Here is a 19,853-nt window from a genome sequence, read left to right on the forward strand (position 1 = left end):
TCTGTGTTTATTTTAATTGCTGTGATTGTCTGAAGTGTATTTTTCGGTAGTAAAGAAACTCAGAGCAGGAAATGTATCACACAGCAACACTAGGGTTATTTTTATGTGTGTACAGGAGAACATACCATTTTGGGATGAATTAGAAGAATGTTTTATCTTTCAAGCTTCCATTTCACTTTTATGAAGGAAAAGCTAGTTTGCCGTTTAATCATGTTGTATTCTTAAACAGCAGCAACACCTGTAGGGATATAAACTGTTCAGTGATCTCTCAGCTTTCTGCTGCTTTCTCCCATCCCATCTGCACCACATGTAGCATCTTAATTTTTTCTGTCTCTGCTGGTTGTGGAGTTTGTCTGATGTTTCATGAGCTGATTTAGCTCACTGAATCAGCAGAATTCTGCTAGGTTGGTTTTCTGATGAACTGAGCAAGCTAGCCAGACACAGAGCACAGAGCTGGCTATCTGTGCATGCTCTGAAATTGTTGGAATTGCTGACCTCCAGCGTAAAAGAAGTAGAGCTGACTGAATGCACCATGCCCTATGCAGCAGTCAGTGAGCCACCAGCAATCTCTGTTGCACAGATTTATTTTTGAATAGGAAAACAAACTCTGCTTTCAGGATTCCCAGTATCGAAAAGAGGTGTTGAAGGGGATGGGCTAAAACCCTGGGTTATCTAGCTCTTTCCCCCCTCCTCCCCTTTTGCATATGAGAGACAGCACAACAAAAAGTGTGGTCTTTGCCTTACAGGATTTGTGCCTGAGGCATCCCTTCTAGCACTCTCTGGCATTTGAAGCTTGGAAGACTTACAAGTGAAGAAAAAGAAACAGAAGAGAGCTTTACTGGAGCTTCCGAGACAAATTAGAGGTGTTATAGTGTGGACAATGTTTCTGCAAGAGGAGAAGGGAAATGCCAGAGAAATAGAACTGACCTTCATGTGACCAAGGAGAAGGCAAAGAAGGGGTTGGCAATAAACAGGAAACTGATGGAAGAACGTAAATCACACAAGAGCAGAGCCTTGCTGAAATCTGGAATACTGGAATTAGAGAAATGGAAAAGCAGCTGGTAGAGCTAATGAATCAACAAACATAATTATCAGAAATGCTGTGCCTCATCAGGCACCTCCCATAACGAACTTTGAGGCAGCTATTACAGCAGTAAGACTTCACTATAACCCCTGGATATGCTGTTCTACAAATTCTGTAAAACAGTATTTCTGTTGGAAACTTAATTTTAGCACAGCTTTCTGTGGCAGAACTTTTTTTCTTTGCATGGAAAACATAAACATGGGAGATGCAAGTTCTAACTGAAACATGGGTTTGATGTTAGGCTCCTAGAAGTTCTGGGATTGTTGAGTGGCCACCAAGAGGAAAGGCCAGACGAAAAAATAGCCAGATGAAAAAAACTTTGTTTTTGCATAGGCTAGAAATGTAGAAGCTGCACATGATCATAGAGTGTAAGTGAGTGAAGGTAATTAAATACACAGAAAACATGTCTGTCTTAGGAAGCCACTTCTTGCCAGTGGTTGGAAGCTGAGTAAGTATTTGTAAAGACATGTTGTGTCAATATCTGCATTCTTGCTCCATTGTATATTTTTCCTTAGTTGTGTATACAGCTTTGGCGGCTCAGACAGGTTACTGATTTGACCTGTTGTGGCTGGCTTTGTATACGAACTGCAGTTTACTACAGTATTTCAGCATTTTAACTTCTGGAAATGAGTTTAGTTTCTTCTCAAAATTAGAAAGGGTTCTACTTGTTTAACTTCCAAGTGAATGTAGGAGTAAAGCTTATGTCTTTATTTAAGTGTGTTGCAGAGTCTCTATCCTTCTACTATATTAATAATGAATTTACAGTAATTTCAGAAATTCATTGTTGTGTATGAGTGAGGCACAGAAAGTTGCTTATTTAAAATAAATAATAAAAAATCCAAAATTTGTTCTTAGATGAGGACCATGTTTTTGCAATCAGCTTGAACTGAGTGTTGTGTAAAACAAGTAAAATGTAGTTCTACATCACAGAACCTGATAATCCTATTTAAACTTAATAGAGTGTGAAGAAGTAAAATATAAAGTATACTTTTTTACTAGCAGCGTTAATATACTAACTTCTTAAAATATCAGGTGCGTCATTTGTGTCTGAGGCTTAATGTTAATTGTGTAACCATCTTGATGTTTGTCGTGTCATTGCCAGTGATTAAAGTTATATCAAGATTTGATGTAAAAGAAATTATATGATAGGTTGTTCTGCCTTGGAATACCAGAATGATAATGTATTAACTCTGCGCAAGTATTGCGAATATGTTGTTCTGAAAACGTTTTAGCTGAAAACAATTAACCATTGAGCTGGGGGCTGTATGTAGAAGACACTTTCAATTATTATACAGATTTCTGTCAGTGTGGACCAGCTAAAGGAAGGCAAGTTAAGCAGTGTTGTAGTGTTCTCTGCAGTGACATCCCCATCCCCACCCTGATTCATTTTTTTGCATGAGCAACTTTATTTTTTAGGATATTTGCTGGAAGAAGCAGTCTTTCTGCCCAACAGCAGTGTTACGGCATCATGATATTTTTGTAAATATTTTCGAAATGAGAATACCGTGGTAGTGCTATGGTAAAAATATGGGAGCACTGAGTCAGGCAGGTAAAATGACGAAATGATTTGTGTACAGTCTGGTGAAAACACAGCTGATTGAAGGTGGTTTTAAAATTTCTAATTTTATGCTTATGAAAAGTTAATACTTCCAGAAGGAATAGACTGGGGATTTTAGACTTTGAGCTGAAAATTTTCATCACTACACAGCCTGTATTATCTCTTCTTACTAAGCCAAGCACGTCCAGATGGTGTTAATTCAGAACTTAAAGTACGAAGTAAGAGGTCATTTCAAAGCTGGCAGATATGCACACGTGTATATGCAGTGCGAAAAGTTGGTGTACAATACAATTTGAGGCTAATGGAGCGGGACTGAAATTGTACTAGGATTTATATGTATGTGTATTGATATATTTAAATACCAATCTGGTTTGAAAAACACCCAAACAGTTGTGTGAAGAATAGTAAAGCTTGCTAATGACTTTAATTATTGAGAAGAAAGCACTAAAGATTTATTTAAAAAAAAATAGGATGTTATGATAGCAGCTGAAATTCAGTGTTGAAATGTCATCCTTGACAGAGGAATGAAAACCTTACTCTGTTTATAGATGAGCACAAGTGGTAGGTTAAGGCAACTTTATTAGGCACCGCTAATCTCACTGGTCATAGTGTATCATTTTAGGATGTTAGTCTCTTGTTTTAGGATGTAAAAAATTTAGGATAAATGAATTATTAGAACTTTACTGCTTTCACAGGTATGCTGAGACATATATTCCTTGTTTCAACATTTCTTGATTTTTTTTTTTTTTAGTGTGGAAAGGATAGAATGAGAAAATTAGATTTTTTTTGATAAGGTAATAAAACTGGTTGTATAAGTTACCCCTCTCTATAGATAGGTCTTTTCACGTGGACTGTTTCTAGAAGCGAGTCATGGGATACTTAAACCATCAATTTTGGTTTGTCATGGCAACTGGTGTTTCCTGGGATATGTTGATTGTACTTTTGTAAAGGAATATTTTATAACGAAAGAAAGCTACGATTTTTGTGTGGTGCTTGTTAACGTCAAAATTTCTTTATAATTTGCAGATTGCTTTTACAAAAACTTTTGTTCAGCATTATGCTTTTATTATGAAAACACTGAAGAAAAGCCATGAATCAGACACAATGTCTAATAGAATTGTGCATATCAGTGTTCAGTTGTTCAGCAATGAAGAACTAGCACGCCAAGTAACAGAAGAATGTCAGCTGCTGGATATTATGGTCACTGTTCTTTTATATATGATGGAAAGTTGCCTTATTAAAAGTGAATTGCAAGGTAGGTTGATTTGTTTGTTTGTTTGCTTGTTTCCATGGATAATTAATTGATTATAGAGGAAATTTAATTTCTTTCTCTGGTAGTCAGTCCGCTTCCCAACCCCTTTCCAAAAATATACAGGATCTAGCAATATATGGTAGAGGCTGAGTCTCAAAATTTGCTAGAGATGTAAAGATAGAATCATAGAATCATAGAAAGTTTTGGGTCGGAAGGGACCCCTAGAGGTCATCTAGTCCAACCCCCATGCAGCGAGCAGGGACACCACTAACTAGATCAGGTTGCTCAGAGCCCTGTCCAACCTGGTCTTGAATGTTTCCAGGGATGGGGCCTCCACTACCTCTCTGGGCAACCCATTCCAGTGTTTCACCACCCTCATTGTAAAGAATTTCTTCCTTATATCCAGCCTAAACCTACCCTGTTTTAGTTTAAAACCATTACCCCTCGTCCTGTCACTGCTAGATAGTTAACAAGAGTGATACCGAAGTTTTATCTTTTGGTTTGTAGGGTTTTCTTTTGTAGGAATGTTACATAGTTTAGAATACAGAGTATTATCTTGCAGGTGCTTCATTTGTTAGGTAAAGTGCATAAATACTATTCGTGAAGCTCATTTGAATGAGAAATTATATATTCAAATTGAGACCTTAATTTAAAAAATATTTTCAAAGTATTTCACAAGCTACTTGAAGTATTTTAAAATGTTTTAATTTTTCTCACCTGTGATTGCCTTAAAACTCAATATAATTAGAGGAGAATGTTTTAATACTTGGTAAATATAATCATTTGATCAAGCTTTTCGTTGACAAAGTGGCACTGTGAACTTGAACTAGTGTACACTGTGTAACTTTGCCAGAGAAAACAGCTATTCTATTTCTACCTTCCTTGTTTTACCTGTTGTTACCTGAAAATGGTGGCACAACGAATCTTGCTGACTTTTGTTTTTCACGCTTTCATGTACCTAGCAGACTGCAGACCTCTCAGCCCTCTTTATCCTAGTTTGAATTCGATAATACTCTCTAGATAGGCTGACTGCTGCTGCCAAATAAGTACCATCAACTTCTGCATGAAATTGTAATTTTTCTTGTCTGAAGTATCTTTTGTCTCCGAGTCCACTCTATGTATAGCCTAATACGGAATGACTGTACTGGAATGGGAACCCTCAGTCATCTAGCTATAAAGAGTGCCCTCTTTCAGCTGCACTTCAGTATCAGAAATTTTACTGTTGCCCTACACAGATTGCTTTACAGTATTCAAAGAAAAATGTTGAATCTTTAACAGTTTGCATATCGAGTGATTTCTGCTAAACCAATGCCATATTGGTGGAATGTCGTTTAAAACTACTTTTAAGCATCTTCCCAGTGTTACTTGTTGGTCAGTATGGGATGTTGCTATCACAGTGGTAAGGTTCTGTAATGGATCAGAATTTCCAGCCAAAAAGAAAAAGGCTGTGGCTGTGATTAGACATTCTCTGAAGAAACTTCCTGGTAAATAATTACGTAAGCTGGAGCTGGTAAGTTAAATGATGTCAGATATATTTGTGATAAATTTGTGAGAAAAGACTTGCCCGTGCAGCAGCTATCCCAGGATGCGAAGTTACCCATTTCCTTTCGCCAGCACCAGTGATTTGTCTTGGTTACGACTCCGTCATGGAATCTGTCTGGTGCTTTTCAGTTTTTTCACAACAATTTCCTCCTCACTGCTTTATATATAAGGGTTTGGGCATACTGTAACTTGACAGAAGAATTTTAATAAAATATCTTTTTTTTTCCCTCACATATTCTCATTGGCCACCTTCTGCAGTTCTGTGGGCTTGTACCTGGTGTTTAGTTCAAGGCGTCGCTTATGATGGTGCAAATAGTGAGAAGTCTGTTAGAGGACTGTGCTGGTGAGATAAATTGAGAAGAATTCTGTTTGTGCAGCTGGTGCAAACAAGTAGGTGATTTAGTGCCTGAATGAAGCAAAGTTTACAAATCCAGCCAGTGGATAGATGGAGAAAACATGTTGGAGAGGAGCAAGGAGAACATGGATCAGGATGTGCTATGCGATGTTTAGTTTGCATTGCTCGCAGATCCTAATTGTCTTTTGGACAGCTGACACCTGTTAAGGTTCGTTAAGGGTATGTGTGGATGCCAAGTGACAAACTGTGTTTGTGAAACAGAGTTCACCTGGGAGCTGTGTTGACACCAAGTTTGAAAGTGTTACTAGTTCAGCTTCCCTCTCTCACCTGTGGTGTGAAAGGATGAGGAGGAGAAATATGGGTGCGGATGATAAAACTGGCTCCCTAGGAAGATTTATGTCCCTGTGCTGTTAGGGACTTTTTTCCTCTCTATCAGCACTTTCCTCCTGCTGAATTTTTTATGGGAGAAGAATTTATACCCCAAGGAAAAAGTTTTGGTATTGATTCATCCTTTTTTTAAAAAAAAAAAAAACACCCCAAACTCTTTGACTGACCTTACATTAACCCTGGCTTGTATAGTACTTGAGTAAGAGGCAATGCCACTGCCAATTTGAGGTAACTGCAATCTGTCTAATCTATGATGGGACAGAAAATCAGCAACATATTAACTGTTGGCTCTCTGCAAAGTCCTTCAGCGCGTTCAGACAGAGCCAGCCGAGATGTTAGCCTGTTCTTGGATAGGCTGTGTGAGCATGTGGGAACCAGGCAGCTGAGCAACGAGACCTAGTTTCCCTTCTTCGCAGATTTACCAGATAACACGAGAGAGATTAAAGAGTATCAAGCGTATTTGAGCAACTGTGGCAGAGCATTTTTTGAAGCTCCGCAGAGCACTTCTGGCTTCCTGTTCCTTCCAGTGCTTCAGTGTAATAGATAGGAGTCAGTCTTAAGAAATGGAGCTCCATATTACCTTATGGTAACAAGAAGGTATCTGTTCATAGTTGTGTGCAACTCGAGCAGTGTATTTTTCAGGATGAAATCTGATTCATTTTTCTGACTGTGCTGTGTTCTTGAGAAGTAAAACTTGTCAAAATCAAAATATTGTATGACTTCAAGTTAGAAAACCTGATGACATAACAGACAAGAGAGTAATTTTTTTTTTCCTGGTACCAATAAACCAGCAAAATAAACAACCTGAGAGTAAAAAGAAAAAAGGTATTCAGTAGTTACAACAAAGGGGAGGAAAAAAGCTTACATATATACCAAAGGGAAGCACTCCAGATACAAATGTGCCTCATCAGCCGGAGACTGGAGTCTCTCAGTAACAGTGTCTTTTCAGCTGTGGCTGTGCTGTACTGCTTATGGCCCTTTTCGCTTTGTGAAAGGTAACTACATGGGTCCTTCAGGGCATTTGAACTGGATGAGAGCCATCCCCAAGGCTGATCATCAGATGCAAGATTTTCTTTCTTCTCTTTGCTTGAAATAGAATAGCAACTGACAGATGGGTGCTGAAAGTTATTTCCCTTGGATCACGAATGTAGGACCAATCCTGTTTCCCTTCTGGTCTTTCCAGGGGTCCCTCCTACGAAAGTCGAATAGAGAGATTTATTTGACAGCTGTAGAGGATGTACCTCTGTGATCTGGGGGGGGGAGGGAGACTTCTGCCCCTTGCCTCCCCCCCAGTTTCTTCTCCCCTTCTTTTGGGTACCTTCTCCTGCCCTAGTCTCAGAAAGGCTGCATACACCCTCTCTCTATTTCAGATTCGGAGTGGAAATGCTTTTCTGTGCTCTCCTTCTCAGACTCAACATGCTAGTGTAGGTTTTGATCACTGGATTCCTGTTTGAATGCTGTAAGGTACCTTGCTCACTAGAAGTGTGTCAAATTCAAAATAGATTCAGATGTTCATAAGAGGAGTTGTAGTGTTGGTTTTTTTATACTTCTTGAGAGTATTCAAAAAAGGCATAGCTGTGATGGTTTCACTAATACACTGCTTTTCAAAGATATTGGTATTGTTCAAAGTAAGTGTGTCTCCTACTGAGTAGGATCTATGTTCATGAGTCCATGATGAGAAAACAGCTTCAGGTACCACAAAACAACCACTTCTCTCTTCTGCGCTTTTCTCTGTATCTGATTGCAACATTACAGTGAATCCTGATTGTTATTTGTGCACTGTCTTGTAACTTTATTTTAAAATTACAACAAGAAGGGGGAAAAAATATTTTTTTCCCTCCCTTTTTTTTTTTTTTTTCTTTTTGAAATCTAGATGAAGAAAATAGTTTACATGTTGTGGTGAATTGTGGCGAAGCACTACTGAAGAATAATACTTACTGGCCCCTGGTTAGTGATTTTATAAACATACTTTCACACCAAAGTGTGGCAAAGAAATTTTTGGAAGATCATGGTCTTTTGGTAACATGGATGAATTTTGTGTCATTCTTTCAAGGTATGTGACTTTTATAATATTTTATAATAATTGTAATACAAGGATGTTAAGGCAGCTTATTGTTCACAGTAGCAAAATCCTTACACTGCTGTATATAAATATTTAATTCATTAGCATTCTCATAAGCCTGTATTCCTGGAAGGGAACAGTACATTCTAGAAAATAGGTAGATTTGAAAATGATCTGATGGACATTTGTCTTGTGTGGACTAGTTAAAGAGCAATTGCATCATACTTGACTGAGATTCATGGTGCCAGAATTCTCAGGTTGTACTTGTACAAATCATAACTTGTGCTAGAAGTGTTTTACTGGTGAGGTTCTAAATTTAAACATTAGGTAAAGTAATCTGATAAATCTGGATTGTTTTCTAAGTGTTACTGTGAAGAAACTGTTTTATTATTTTTAAAATATTTTAAAATCATGAATTTCTCAATACTGGTAAATGTTCTGCCTAGACAGAGGACCAGATATTTTCCATCCAAATATTCTCATGGACTAAGTGAGGTTCAAATTAGAAGGGCTGCTGTCCATGTTAACATCACCTGAACAGCCAGGACTGCAGTTACTAGCCAATCTAGAGCTATTGTTCTTCTCTGGTCTATTTTGATTCAAACTTTGATGTGTGTCCTCATTATTTTATCCATTATTCTGCTGCTAGGTAAGATGGATTGTTATACTTTGTGGTTTTTTTGTCTCAATAGGTGTGTGAATGTATAATGCTAAAAATACTGCATTCCACTGAGCCCTAGTTAAATATTTGGTTGTATAACTCTGCTTAAATCTTTGAAGGTATGAATTTAAATAAACGAGAATTAAATGAGCACGTGGAGTTTGAATCGCAGACATATTATGCTGCCTTTGCTGCTGAGCTGGAAGCCTGTGCCCAGCCCATGTGGGGTCTTCTATCACACTGCAAAGTTAGGGTAAGACTAACATTTCTCTGTCATTATTCTTGGTTTTATTCATGACATTCCGGAGTTCTCAATTCTGAAAGGTCAGTCTGCTTTGTGTTTGGAAATACTGGGTTTTGCTGTCTTTGTCTACCAAATATGTAAAACTCCAGTCAACGCAGATTCTGTGTATAGTAAGTACAGCATTCATGCTTTTACATAATTTATTGTCTCCAGAACTGAGACTACAGGTTCAGGATGTGTGCAGTCATTCCATATGACTGTACCCATGGAATAGCTTCTCATCCGATGAAGAACTTGATAAATGTCTCTGAGTCATTCTGTTCAGTGGGAAGGGAGATACATGTTGTTCTAATGTGATTATAATGTTGATTGTGTCTGTAAATAGACACTTGATTATGATGGAGGATGGAGTAATTTATGGGTTTGTGGTGTTCTGTGAAAGCCTTGGGTTCTGACATCTCATAGTCTTGTAACTAAAGCAAAGAGTTGTTACTATTTGCTAGACTGTAAATTGTATTATAGTAAAAATAGAATCCATCAACTTATAGGAGTACTTAACGTGAAAAAACTTTTTATTAGCTATTTTTTATGAAACAAATACTTAACTTTGAAATTAGCTTATTAAGATAAGTAATAGCATCCATGACACAGTAATACCTGAATTGAACCGAGCACTGAAAAAATATGTGTGCGCATACCATGCAATTTTAAAACACTTTAAACCAGGCAGTTGCAAAAGCTTTTCCGTGATTTAAGTTATACTGATCCATTATGAATGTATCAATTTATGAGTCTAAATTATCTTTTGAAAACTGAATTACAGCTTCTGGCTTTTTGAAGTATTCCTTTCTTGTTAGCTTGGGGTTGGGAGGGTCTGCCTTTTGTTTAAGGCCTGTATGATTTCTTACTCTGCCTGTCGGCTTTTCAGTCATGTTTTCATCCCCCCATGGTTGAACCCTTTGATTGTTCTCAATAAATCTGAAAGTGGTTTAGAAATTTCGTAGCTTAATTGTTGTACTTGTTTAGTGAAACCTGATGGGTGGGAAGAGGTTCCAGCTGGTGTCCCAGAGGAGGGGGAAAGCCGACGGAGCCTGGCCACTGCGGAGGGTGGAGCAGCAGGATGGGAGTGTGGCTGTGGCGTTTCGTGATGAGAAGAGGTGTCTGGCTGAGTCAGTCGGCTCTTGCACAGCTTCTGGCTGGGCAAAGCACTGCTGGCTTTTGCATGAGGAGTGTGTCATAGATACCCTAAGAGTGTGAAGCAAGTCTGGAGTCTGTGTTTAGGGGGAATGGTAAATTAAAGGAAAAGTCCGTTAAGGCTTTGCAAGTTCCACTGATGGCAGAGCAATTTGGTTAGCTCCCCTCCTGCCTTCTCATCTCGCACATCACTGGTTCGCTCCTGAAGGGTGATGTACAACTCTTGTCTTGAAATACATGATTTAATTTGAATGATGTTATAGATTTAGGGCATTTCTATGGAGTTACATCATAGAATCATAACAGGATTTGCTTGTTGTTAATATCTGTGCGGTATTATGTTATCATTGCATTTCAGATGCGTTAAGCAACTGTAAGGACCTTTCAGTAGGTAAAACATACAGGACATGAGCTGTTCCTTTTGATTGCATGGGAAGACATGCTTACATCTCAAAATTTTTGGTAAAAATAAATGCATAAATTAAACAGCAGTAGGCACTAAGACCAGTGGACCATTCTGAAGGTGCCTTAATTCTCACCACTGAAATTATAATCTTTAAAGTAACAATGAAACCATCCTCATACTTACTAATTTCCATATGATGAGGGCATAAATCATGTACTGTGAAAATATTCTTGAAATAACCATATTTATTTGTAGTTGGAAAGGAGCGACACTTACTTAAAGCTGTTTTGGATGGTGTACTACATTTGTTTCTCTTACTGCAGGAAACACAGGAATACACACGAAATGTTGTCAGATACTGCCTTGAAGCGCTTCAGGACTGGTTTGATGCTATCAACTTTGTAGATGAGGTAAATACCCTTAGTGAATTTAAGCAAAGTACTGTGAAAATCTGATTAAACTTCAAAGGTGATAGACCACCCCCACCCCCCAAATTATTGTAGTTAATAGTTGCAATGTTATGTCCTAGGATCCTTTATTTGTAGGGTCTTGTTGATTTAGATTTGCTGGTGCAAGCTTAAGCAATGCCATTGACGTGCTGCTCTTCTGCTGAATGAAGAGCTGAAGCAATGGCAAAACAGAAAATGTCTTCTGATACGGCAGCGGAGAGCAGCTTTGCCACCTTAGGAAGCAATACTTTCAATCAGTTCAGAGTGCCATTAGCTGGTGGGGGCTTAGTAAGAGATTAACTACAGCAGTCTGAATAAGAGAATCTTCCGAATCATTGGAAAGTGCAGGGGAGTGACGCAATACTAGGTTAGTGGAAAGTAAGGCCATCAAATAAGGCATGCAAGATACTGTTCTTGGTGGTTGTGACAAAGACATTTGTAGGTTTCGCTTTTTAATATATGATACTCAAATAAATTTATTTTACTTTCAGCCAGCTCCTAACCAAGTTACTTTTCATTTGCCACTGCACCGTTACTTTGCCATGTTTTTAAGTAAGGTAAGCGCATGATTTAGTCATACAGAAGGTGGAAATTCCCTGTTGAGTGTGATTGTTCAGTGCAGTGTGTGCTTCCTTTTGTTTGTAGGCTGTCAAATGCCAAGAATTAGATCTGGATACTATCTTGCCAGATCAGGAGATGCTGATGAAACTAATGATTCACCCACTTCAGATTCAGGTACGGGCAGACTTCTGATTTTGATGCAGATGTAAAGATATACAACAGCAAAAAAGATGCTGTCTGATTCATTTAACTGCAGTCATTTAAGTATGTTTAGAGTGTTTAACAAGGGGGAGTATGTCTTAATCATGGAATATCAAAACAAGACAATAATAACTAGAATATACCGAGTAGTTAGGATAAAAAAGAGTTTATATTCCAATTTCCAAAATGAAATATGTGGCATTCATTATGATACTCTGAGAAGTATGATAATAATACTTACTATAGCACTTTCAAAAGGGTAGGAGAAGCCAGCCCTTTGAAAACATGTAATTGCACATTCATAGAATAGCTACCAATGGAGCGCAAGCTGAGGAAAAAAAAAAGAATTTGAAAATGTCATATTTTTAATTGAGAATTAATTATTTACAAATTTGTATTTATTTGTATGTAAGTGGTAGTCATCAGTATTTGTAATCACTACTTGTATATCTAACCATTTTAACCTTGATACCTTCATCTTTGGAGTACTTTTCAAGATTTTAATAAATAAGTACATAAACAAGTCACTTCATTGGCTTTGATGTCTTTTGTTGTCTGAAATATGCTCTCATATGAAAGTATGGTATCTGTTTCATAAACTTGCAGTGGTTCATTTTCATCCCTCACTCCCCAGAAGTAAATTAGTACAAAAAAGTATACTTTTAAAGGTGTAGTGTGTATGTATGTATATATGTGATGCTATCTTGATGACCTGCTAATACTGAACTGAATAGCTGAATATCCCTGAAATGTTTGTAAATTTTTATTTTATTTTATTTTACCTGAACAGGCAAGTCTTTCTGAAATTCACAGCAACATGTGGGTTAGAAATGGTCTACAAATTAAAGGACAGGCCATGACTTATGTGCAGTCTCATTTCTGCAATTCAATGATTGATCCTGACATTTATCTGCTGCAAGTAAGTTGTTTTCTGAGAAGCCAAGCCAACTCTTGTTTACAAACAAACGAACTAAAGAATAAAATTAATTTATTCTCTTTCCACAGGTCTGTGCCTCTAGGCTAGACCCAGATTATTTTATTTCATCTGTTTTTGAAAGGTAGGGTTAAAAGTTTAGTGCTCTTTCAGTGTTGTGCTAGCTCTTGACTAATTTATCCCATGTGAGAGAAACTTTTGATTTACAGTGAACCTTCAGACATTTGTTTTCTGAGCATCTTCGGGTTTTTTTTAGGTTTTGCACATATTCATATGCTAGCTTTCTGGATATGCTAGCCGGAAGAAGTAGATAAATAAAAAGAGTTGCAGTAGTAAGAGACACAGAAAGGATATCTGCTTTTCTGGATAGAATAAAATCAGAGTTTGTAAACAGATTAATTTACATTAGCTTTTATAGGTTCATAAATGTAAGGTGTTTTCATGTGGAGTAAATATCACTACAGCACATTCCATAGGTAGTTAAATAAAAATCCAAGTTTAAAAATAAGAGGGTTTTCTTGTATGTTTGCATATTACTGCATTATATACATTTTATTTTGTATTCATTTTGGGTTGTTCTGAATGGTATCTTGAGTTTATCAGTACATTTCACATTGGTGTTTTAATGTTGGAGCATGATGTTTCTGACTTTACTCTTTGCTATGTAGATTTAAGGTGGTAGATCTGTTAACAATGGCATCACAGCATCAAAATACAGTTCTTGATTCGGAACATGAAAGGTCCATGTTGGAAGGAGCCTTAACATTTCTGGTCCTTCTGCTAAGTCTTCGTTTACATTTAGGTAAGAATCACTGCTTTAGGAATACTTGTATGTAAATAACGTGCCTGTTCATTTATAACATTTAGTAGCTACCATAAAGCTGATTAGGAAGGTTGTGGAGTTTCCTTCTCTCGAGATATTCAAGACCTGCCTGGACGCGGTCCTGTGCAGCCTGCTGTAGGTGACCCTGCTTCGGCAGGAGGGTTGGACTAGGTGACCCACAGAGGTCCTTTCCAACCCTGAACAAAGGCAATTGCAGGATCCTGCACCTGGGGAGGAACAACCCCATGCATCAGTATAGGCTTGGGGTGGACCTGCTGGAGAGCAGCTCTGTGGAGAGGGACCTGGGTGTCCTGGTGGACGACAGGTTAACCATGAGCCAGCAGTGTGCCCTGGCTGCCAAGAAGGCCAATGGGATCCTGGGGTGCATCAAGAAGAGTGTGGCCAGCAGGTCGAGGGAGGTTCTCCTTCCCCTCTACACTGCCCTGGTGAGGCCTCATCTGGAGTACTCTGTCCAGTTCTGGGCTCCCCAGTTCAAGAAAGATGAAGAGCTACTGGAGAGAGTCCAGCGAAGGGCTACAAGGATGGTGAGGGGACTGGAGCATCTCTCCTATGAGGAGAGGCTGAGGGAGCTGGGCTTGTTCAGCCTGAAGAAGAGAAGACTGCGAGGGGACTTGATATATACTTACAAATATCTGAAGGGTGGGTGTCAGGAGGATGGAGCCAAGCTCTTTTCAGCAGTGCCCAGTGACAGGACAAGGGGCAATGGGCACAAACTGAGGCACAGGAAGTTCCGTCTGAACATGAGGAAGAACGTCTTCCCTCTGAGGGTGACGGAGCACTGGAACAGGCTGCCCAGGGAGGTTGTGGAGTCTCCTTCTCTGGAGATATTCAAGACCCGCCTGGACAAGGTCCTGTGCAGCCTGCTGTAGGTGACCCTGCTTCGGCAGGAGGGTTGGACTAGATGACCCACAGAGGTCCCTTCCAACCCCTACCAGTCTGTGATTCTGTGATTCTGTTTACATTTAGGTAAGAATCACTGCTTTAGGAATACTTGTATGTGAATAACGTGCCTGTTCATTTATAACATTTAGTAGCTACCATAAAGCTGATTAGCCATATAGTAACTTAAAGTATTCAACCCTTGGTTTCATTTTTGCCAGTTACTTAATTTTAATCCATTATGAATTAGAAATAGACAAAATACATAAAAATGGAGAAAAATGGCTTTAATGGAATTAGCTGATTCGTGTATGTGATCACATGAAGATTCTGTATCTTTTTCAGAAAGACAGCTTTTAGTTTGTATCTGTCTTTTCTGACTGAAGTTGTGTGTCTCATAACATTTGCAAACTCTCCTTTTTTTTTTTTGTATTTTTATAGTGATGTATCATTACTTAATGTTTATATCAAGTTTAACTTGTGTTCAATGACAATGCGTTTTTAAAATCACACTGTTTTAATGGCCTTTTAAATTTTATTGTTCTAGGAATGACAGATGATGAGATCCTCAGAGCAGAGATGGTAGCCCAACTCTGTATGAATGACAGGACACACAGTTCATTATTGGATCTCATATCCTTGGAATATATTAACTAATGTGCATGAATGAGAATGACAGGTACCTGGATAGCAGTGGGATTTTGGAGCTTGAACAACATATTTTCAGTTTACGTAATTCTAACAAATTGTGTAAAGGTGTGCTTGCATGTACTTACCATCAGCAAAGGTATTTGCTCCAGTTTTGGCTTTCTTACAAAATATGCAATACTCTGTAATAGTTTTAAATTAGTTTTGATACAAAATGCTTAACTGCTCTTTTTATTATTTTTTGCTATCAATAGCTGAAAGTGCAAATAATAGCAGTTCTGAATGCTTCTTGAAATTAGAGTGAAATGCATGTGTTATGGGGGGAAGTCTCTTACCTGAAGAATAGCAAACTCTAGGAAGTCTTTCTGTGCAGTAACATGGTTCATATCCCCAAACAGCTGAATACAGATGTGCAGGTTTTACTGCTATCAGTGTATTAAGCTGTGTAGGCAAATTAAATAGCTTGTGGTGATTGCCCAAAAGAGCTTGCCATCCAAGGACAGGCACTGGGCAAAAGTATTAGGAATTCATGAAGATAGGAAAGGAAGAGATCGAGCGTTACAGATATATAATAAGAATTATTAATTATTACATATGACCTAGTAACTCAGTCACTTAAATATGTAAAATAAGCAAATCACTTCACTATGTAAAATAAGTAAATCATTTACACAAGCAATCACTTATCATTAAGAAGTTTCCTTATTTGTAGTTGTTACTTGTGATTTGGGGTAATGTCAGTAGGTCAATTAAGTATCGCTACCAAAAATAAGGAATAGCCAATCCAAGATGGAGAATTACTTACAGTATTTATGGATCCCAAGCTATTCACTTGCTTTTTCTGCATTTGGCTGTAAATGCAAAATATTCTTGCTGTGAAGACAGCCAAAGTATTAGTAAACAATGGTAAGTACAAAAACTTTGTACACTACAGATAATAGTTTTTATTTCTCATTTAATACTTGCCTCTTGAGCCAAGCGTGTAGCAATTGGCTTGCTTTAAAAAGTTTAATGTCTTTGATTCACTTCAGTAATATAGGCTTTAATTCACTTCAGTAATCGTTACAGTTCCATAGCAGCTGGAGCATACAGACCTCTAGTGGTAAGCACAGAACACTGCTGAAATGTCGCCTCTGAAATGGGTGACTCAGAATGTCAAGAGGGAAGTGAAATGCTGTATCCTGCAACGAGCTTAACTTTGCTTTCCTTAACATAAACATTACATTCCAGAAAACCCCAATCCTAAAAGTGGTATTATTCCAGGAAGCTTAAGCTTTGAATCAGTCTTGTCAGCAGTTGCTGATTTTAAAGCTCCTGTTTTTGAACCTGGAGGTTCCATGCAACAAGGAATGTATACACCTAAAGGTATGGTAATCGGTGTCCTCTTATGACATACTCAGCCGTAAGATGCTTAACCAGAGTTTTCCTTTTTTTTTTTTTTAAAAAAAAAAACAAAACAGAAAACAACCCACCAAACAACAATAAAAACCCCACCCCACAAAAAAAAATAAACACAAGAAACCCAAATCAAAACCCACCACTAAAAAAACTCCACAAAACTTGTTTCACTTTTTCATTATTGTTTATTGCTTATGTTTTAGAGCATTGCTAAAGACTGTTAATAGTTTTTAATAAATTCAGTTTGATTTAGAGTGAAAATGAGTTTCTCATATTAATCAAGTGTCCTTAGCAAGGGAAAAATGGAGAACTGAAAAGTGATTTTATTTGTATTTCACTGGTCTGCATACTTCATCATTCATGGCATTTTAAAAAAAATGCGATGTATGTTCAGTAGAGTTTAAAAGTGTTTGAACTAGTGAGGTGTCAGTTACAAAGATTTTTTTTCTTTGAACTTTTCCACATTTTGATTAGTAAAGATACCATGATACATAATTCTTTCTTCTATATTGCTTAACTGTCTTAGCCTGTAACATTTTTCTCGGTCAGTAGTGAAGATCTTGAACAGAGTTCAGGCTAGATCGTTTATAGAATGTTTTTCTGTAATTCTACAATGCATACAGTGCAAAAATGACAAGTTTCTTCCCCTGACCAGCATGTCAACTAAATTGGACTCAACATGGTGTATGAAAGGAGAGGAAGAATTTAAGAACTGGATGTTCCATTACTGTTTCCTGTCACTGAGCAGATAAGCCTGTAGGAATCTGAAATGCTCCATGTGCTCTGGTGGTGCTTCAGCTCATGGCAAAGCTGAGGAGGGATTAACTCCTTCCTGCCCTGGGTACCTCCCTTGAGAACTGGCAGAGTTGGGGTCTGACAAGTTTGAAACCATTTGGTTTGTAGGCTGTGTTCTTTTGTGGATTTTTTTTGTTGTTGTTAGTGTGGGAACTGTTTGCCAGGTTTTGTACTGGGAGATTGATGAGTCAGTGAAGCTTTTACTTTTATACAAATTAACAACCACTGACGTAATCTTGTGAAACCAGAGTTTTGAGAATTGATTCGTTCTGGTTCCTTGATGTGTAATTAGGCAGTTTAACACCTTTATATTTAAAATACCTTTATTTTAATGTTCTGTAAACTGCATTTCTATATGTTATGTCTGGTTTCTGGAGTGTGTGACATGCTGGTCTTTTTCATTACACAGCGTGAAGGGAAAAAAAAGGAGATGGATTATGGTATTTTTAAATGTAACACTTTATATTTAGGGAATCTGATGCTAGATTACAGTGTTTTGAGGTTTTTTGGTGTTTGTTTTTTTAACATTGTTTGACTCTGGAATAGATTGTTTATCTTAAAGTGTTTTTAAGTATCTCATCTATAGCACTGAGTACTGAAGTAATTTGTAACACTCTGCAGAATCCCTTTTTCTTAATAAAAAACCTGAAAGAGCTTCTGCGGCATGGTTTTCTTGTGTACTATAGCCTTTGGAGTGTTTCTAATCTTCATAAGACTATATAGGTTCTCAAAAGAATGGTGATATTCCAGTTGCTTTTAAGAATTGTGATTTGTGGCCTGTCACAGTTTAAGCAAGTTATGTTGAGATCCATTCCCCCTAATCCCTTGTTTCCCTAAAGGTGGGGGGGGGGAGGGGAGAACCTACTTTTTGATTGCAGAAGCCCCAGATTTTGCTTCTGTTAACCATTGGTTAAAAAAATGAAAACAAACCAACCTCCAAAAAAGGGCCATAGTTCTTGTTCTCTGTGTGTCTGTGTGCTGAAGATGAGCTGTGTGTGCATGTCTAATATCCCCTGTATGGCTCCCTCATGTCCTTTTCCCTCATTGTGCATTAGCAGCCCAAACATGCTTGGTCTGCGTTTCAGACTGCAGTAGTAAACTCTGTCCAGAAAAAATGGATTTTTTTGCAAGCTAAGTTTGATTATATTTCATACATGGTAGAAACTAATCTAAGTGTTTTCTCTCAGCAGCATACGGGGGTATCTGTAGAACTGTTAACGTTAGCAGGGGTTAATAGGAGTATAGACCACTTGTCTTCCCACCTGGGGGAAATCAGTCTCAGGACTCTGAGAAAGCTGCCTACTTTTGCCTGTGAAAACTTTAAAGAATGTTGTAAGCACTTGTGTTATGCCTGCTGGTGGAGCTAAAATTCTGTATCCGCTGGTTTTCTTCTTCCTTTCATGGGATTCCTGCATCTTGCCTTCATATTTCTGTGTTACGGGAGCTGAACACTTCCAAACAATTAATAGCTTTATTTGGGTTTAGGTTGGAAACTTAGTTTTGTTTTTTAATAACTTGTAAATAGGAAGAAAAAGCAGCAGTTAAATGGGATATCTGTCTTTATAGTCTGTTAAGACTTTTCTGTTTGTGATTGCTCTGAATAGCCACTGTGGATGTTACTTTAGAGCTACTAAATTGAACAGCGATAACTAAGACTTTAATGCCAAAATAATGCATAGATGTTAGTTATAAAACAAAGGCAAGTTTGTAAAGGATTGATCACAAATCTTGTTTCATAAGAAACTTGGCCATTTGTGAGACTGAACAAAAAATTGTATTGTTGTCATCAGTTGGCTTGCTGCACTTACTGGTTAAATATCACCTACCTGCTAACTGATCTGCAGTCTTTACTTCCTATTTTCAAGAGGGTTTGTGCTCATCAAGTATCAAGTGAAAAAATAATTAAAATCTTTTCTTACATGCACCCAGAAATTAAAAAGAGCAAAACAAGACGCATACAGAAAAGGTGTTTTTGGGGCTGCCTTCATATACTTAGTTAGATAAATACATTCACTTAGATTTTCAAATTAATTTGGATTCTTTTATTAAAAAACATACTCAACATGTGTGTCAACTGTTATTTTATCAGGAAATATGTGATTTTTCTTTTTATCTTTTATCCCACATTGTAAACTATTATGTAACAGGAAAGAAAGCTGGAAGACACTAAAATAAAACTTGTTAATAGAAAAGATCTATTCCCATAATACATTGCTTTGGTTTTGTTCTGGAACTAAGAAAAATATTTTTGGTGAATTTTGCTATCTTAATAAGTAGTAGTAATTATTAGTATAGTAAGTATTATTAGTAAGAATTAGTAAAAATTATGGTACTTTGCTGCCAAAAAAAAAAAAAAAAAAGGAAATTACATCATTAAATCTAGATAAGAAGAGAATCTA

At 37.6% G+C, this 19,853-nt stretch overlaps 1 protein-coding gene across 10 annotated transcripts in view; it reads left to right on the forward strand.

The window, feature by feature from the left end:
* The window catches only part of UBR3 (ubiquitin protein ligase E3 component n-recognin 3), a 117,557-nt gene that overhangs the window by 27,327 nt on the left and 70,377 nt on the right, over nt 1-19,853 (forward strand). For all 10 annotated transcript variants that reach the window (XM_075430523.1, XM_075430524.1, XM_075430525.1 and 7 more), the window contains 11 exons: nt 3,669-3,897; nt 8,052-8,231; nt 9,021-9,154; nt 11,069-11,155; nt 11,686-11,751; nt 11,840-11,929; nt 12,747-12,875; nt 12,962-13,014; nt 13,559-13,692; nt 15,161-15,245; nt 16,484-16,626. In XM_075430523.1, coding sequence (XP_075286638.1) covers nt 3,669-3,897; nt 8,052-8,231; nt 9,021-9,154; nt 11,069-11,155; nt 11,686-11,751; nt 11,840-11,929; nt 12,747-12,875; nt 12,962-13,014; nt 13,559-13,692; nt 15,161-15,245; nt 16,484-16,626 — 1,330 coding nt within the window. The remainder of the gene's footprint in view (nt 1-3,668; nt 3,898-8,051; nt 8,232-9,020; nt 9,155-11,068; nt 11,156-11,685; nt 11,752-11,839; nt 11,930-12,746; nt 12,876-12,961; nt 13,015-13,558; nt 13,693-15,160; nt 15,246-16,483; nt 16,627-19,853) is intronic.

This window comes from Opisthocomus hoazin, chromosome 9 (genome assembly GCF_030867145.1).
Source record: "Opisthocomus hoazin isolate bOpiHoa1 chromosome 9, bOpiHoa1.hap1, whole genome shotgun sequence".
Lineage (NCBI taxonomy): Eukaryota > Metazoa > Chordata > Aves > Opisthocomiformes > Opisthocomidae > Opisthocomus > Opisthocomus hoazin.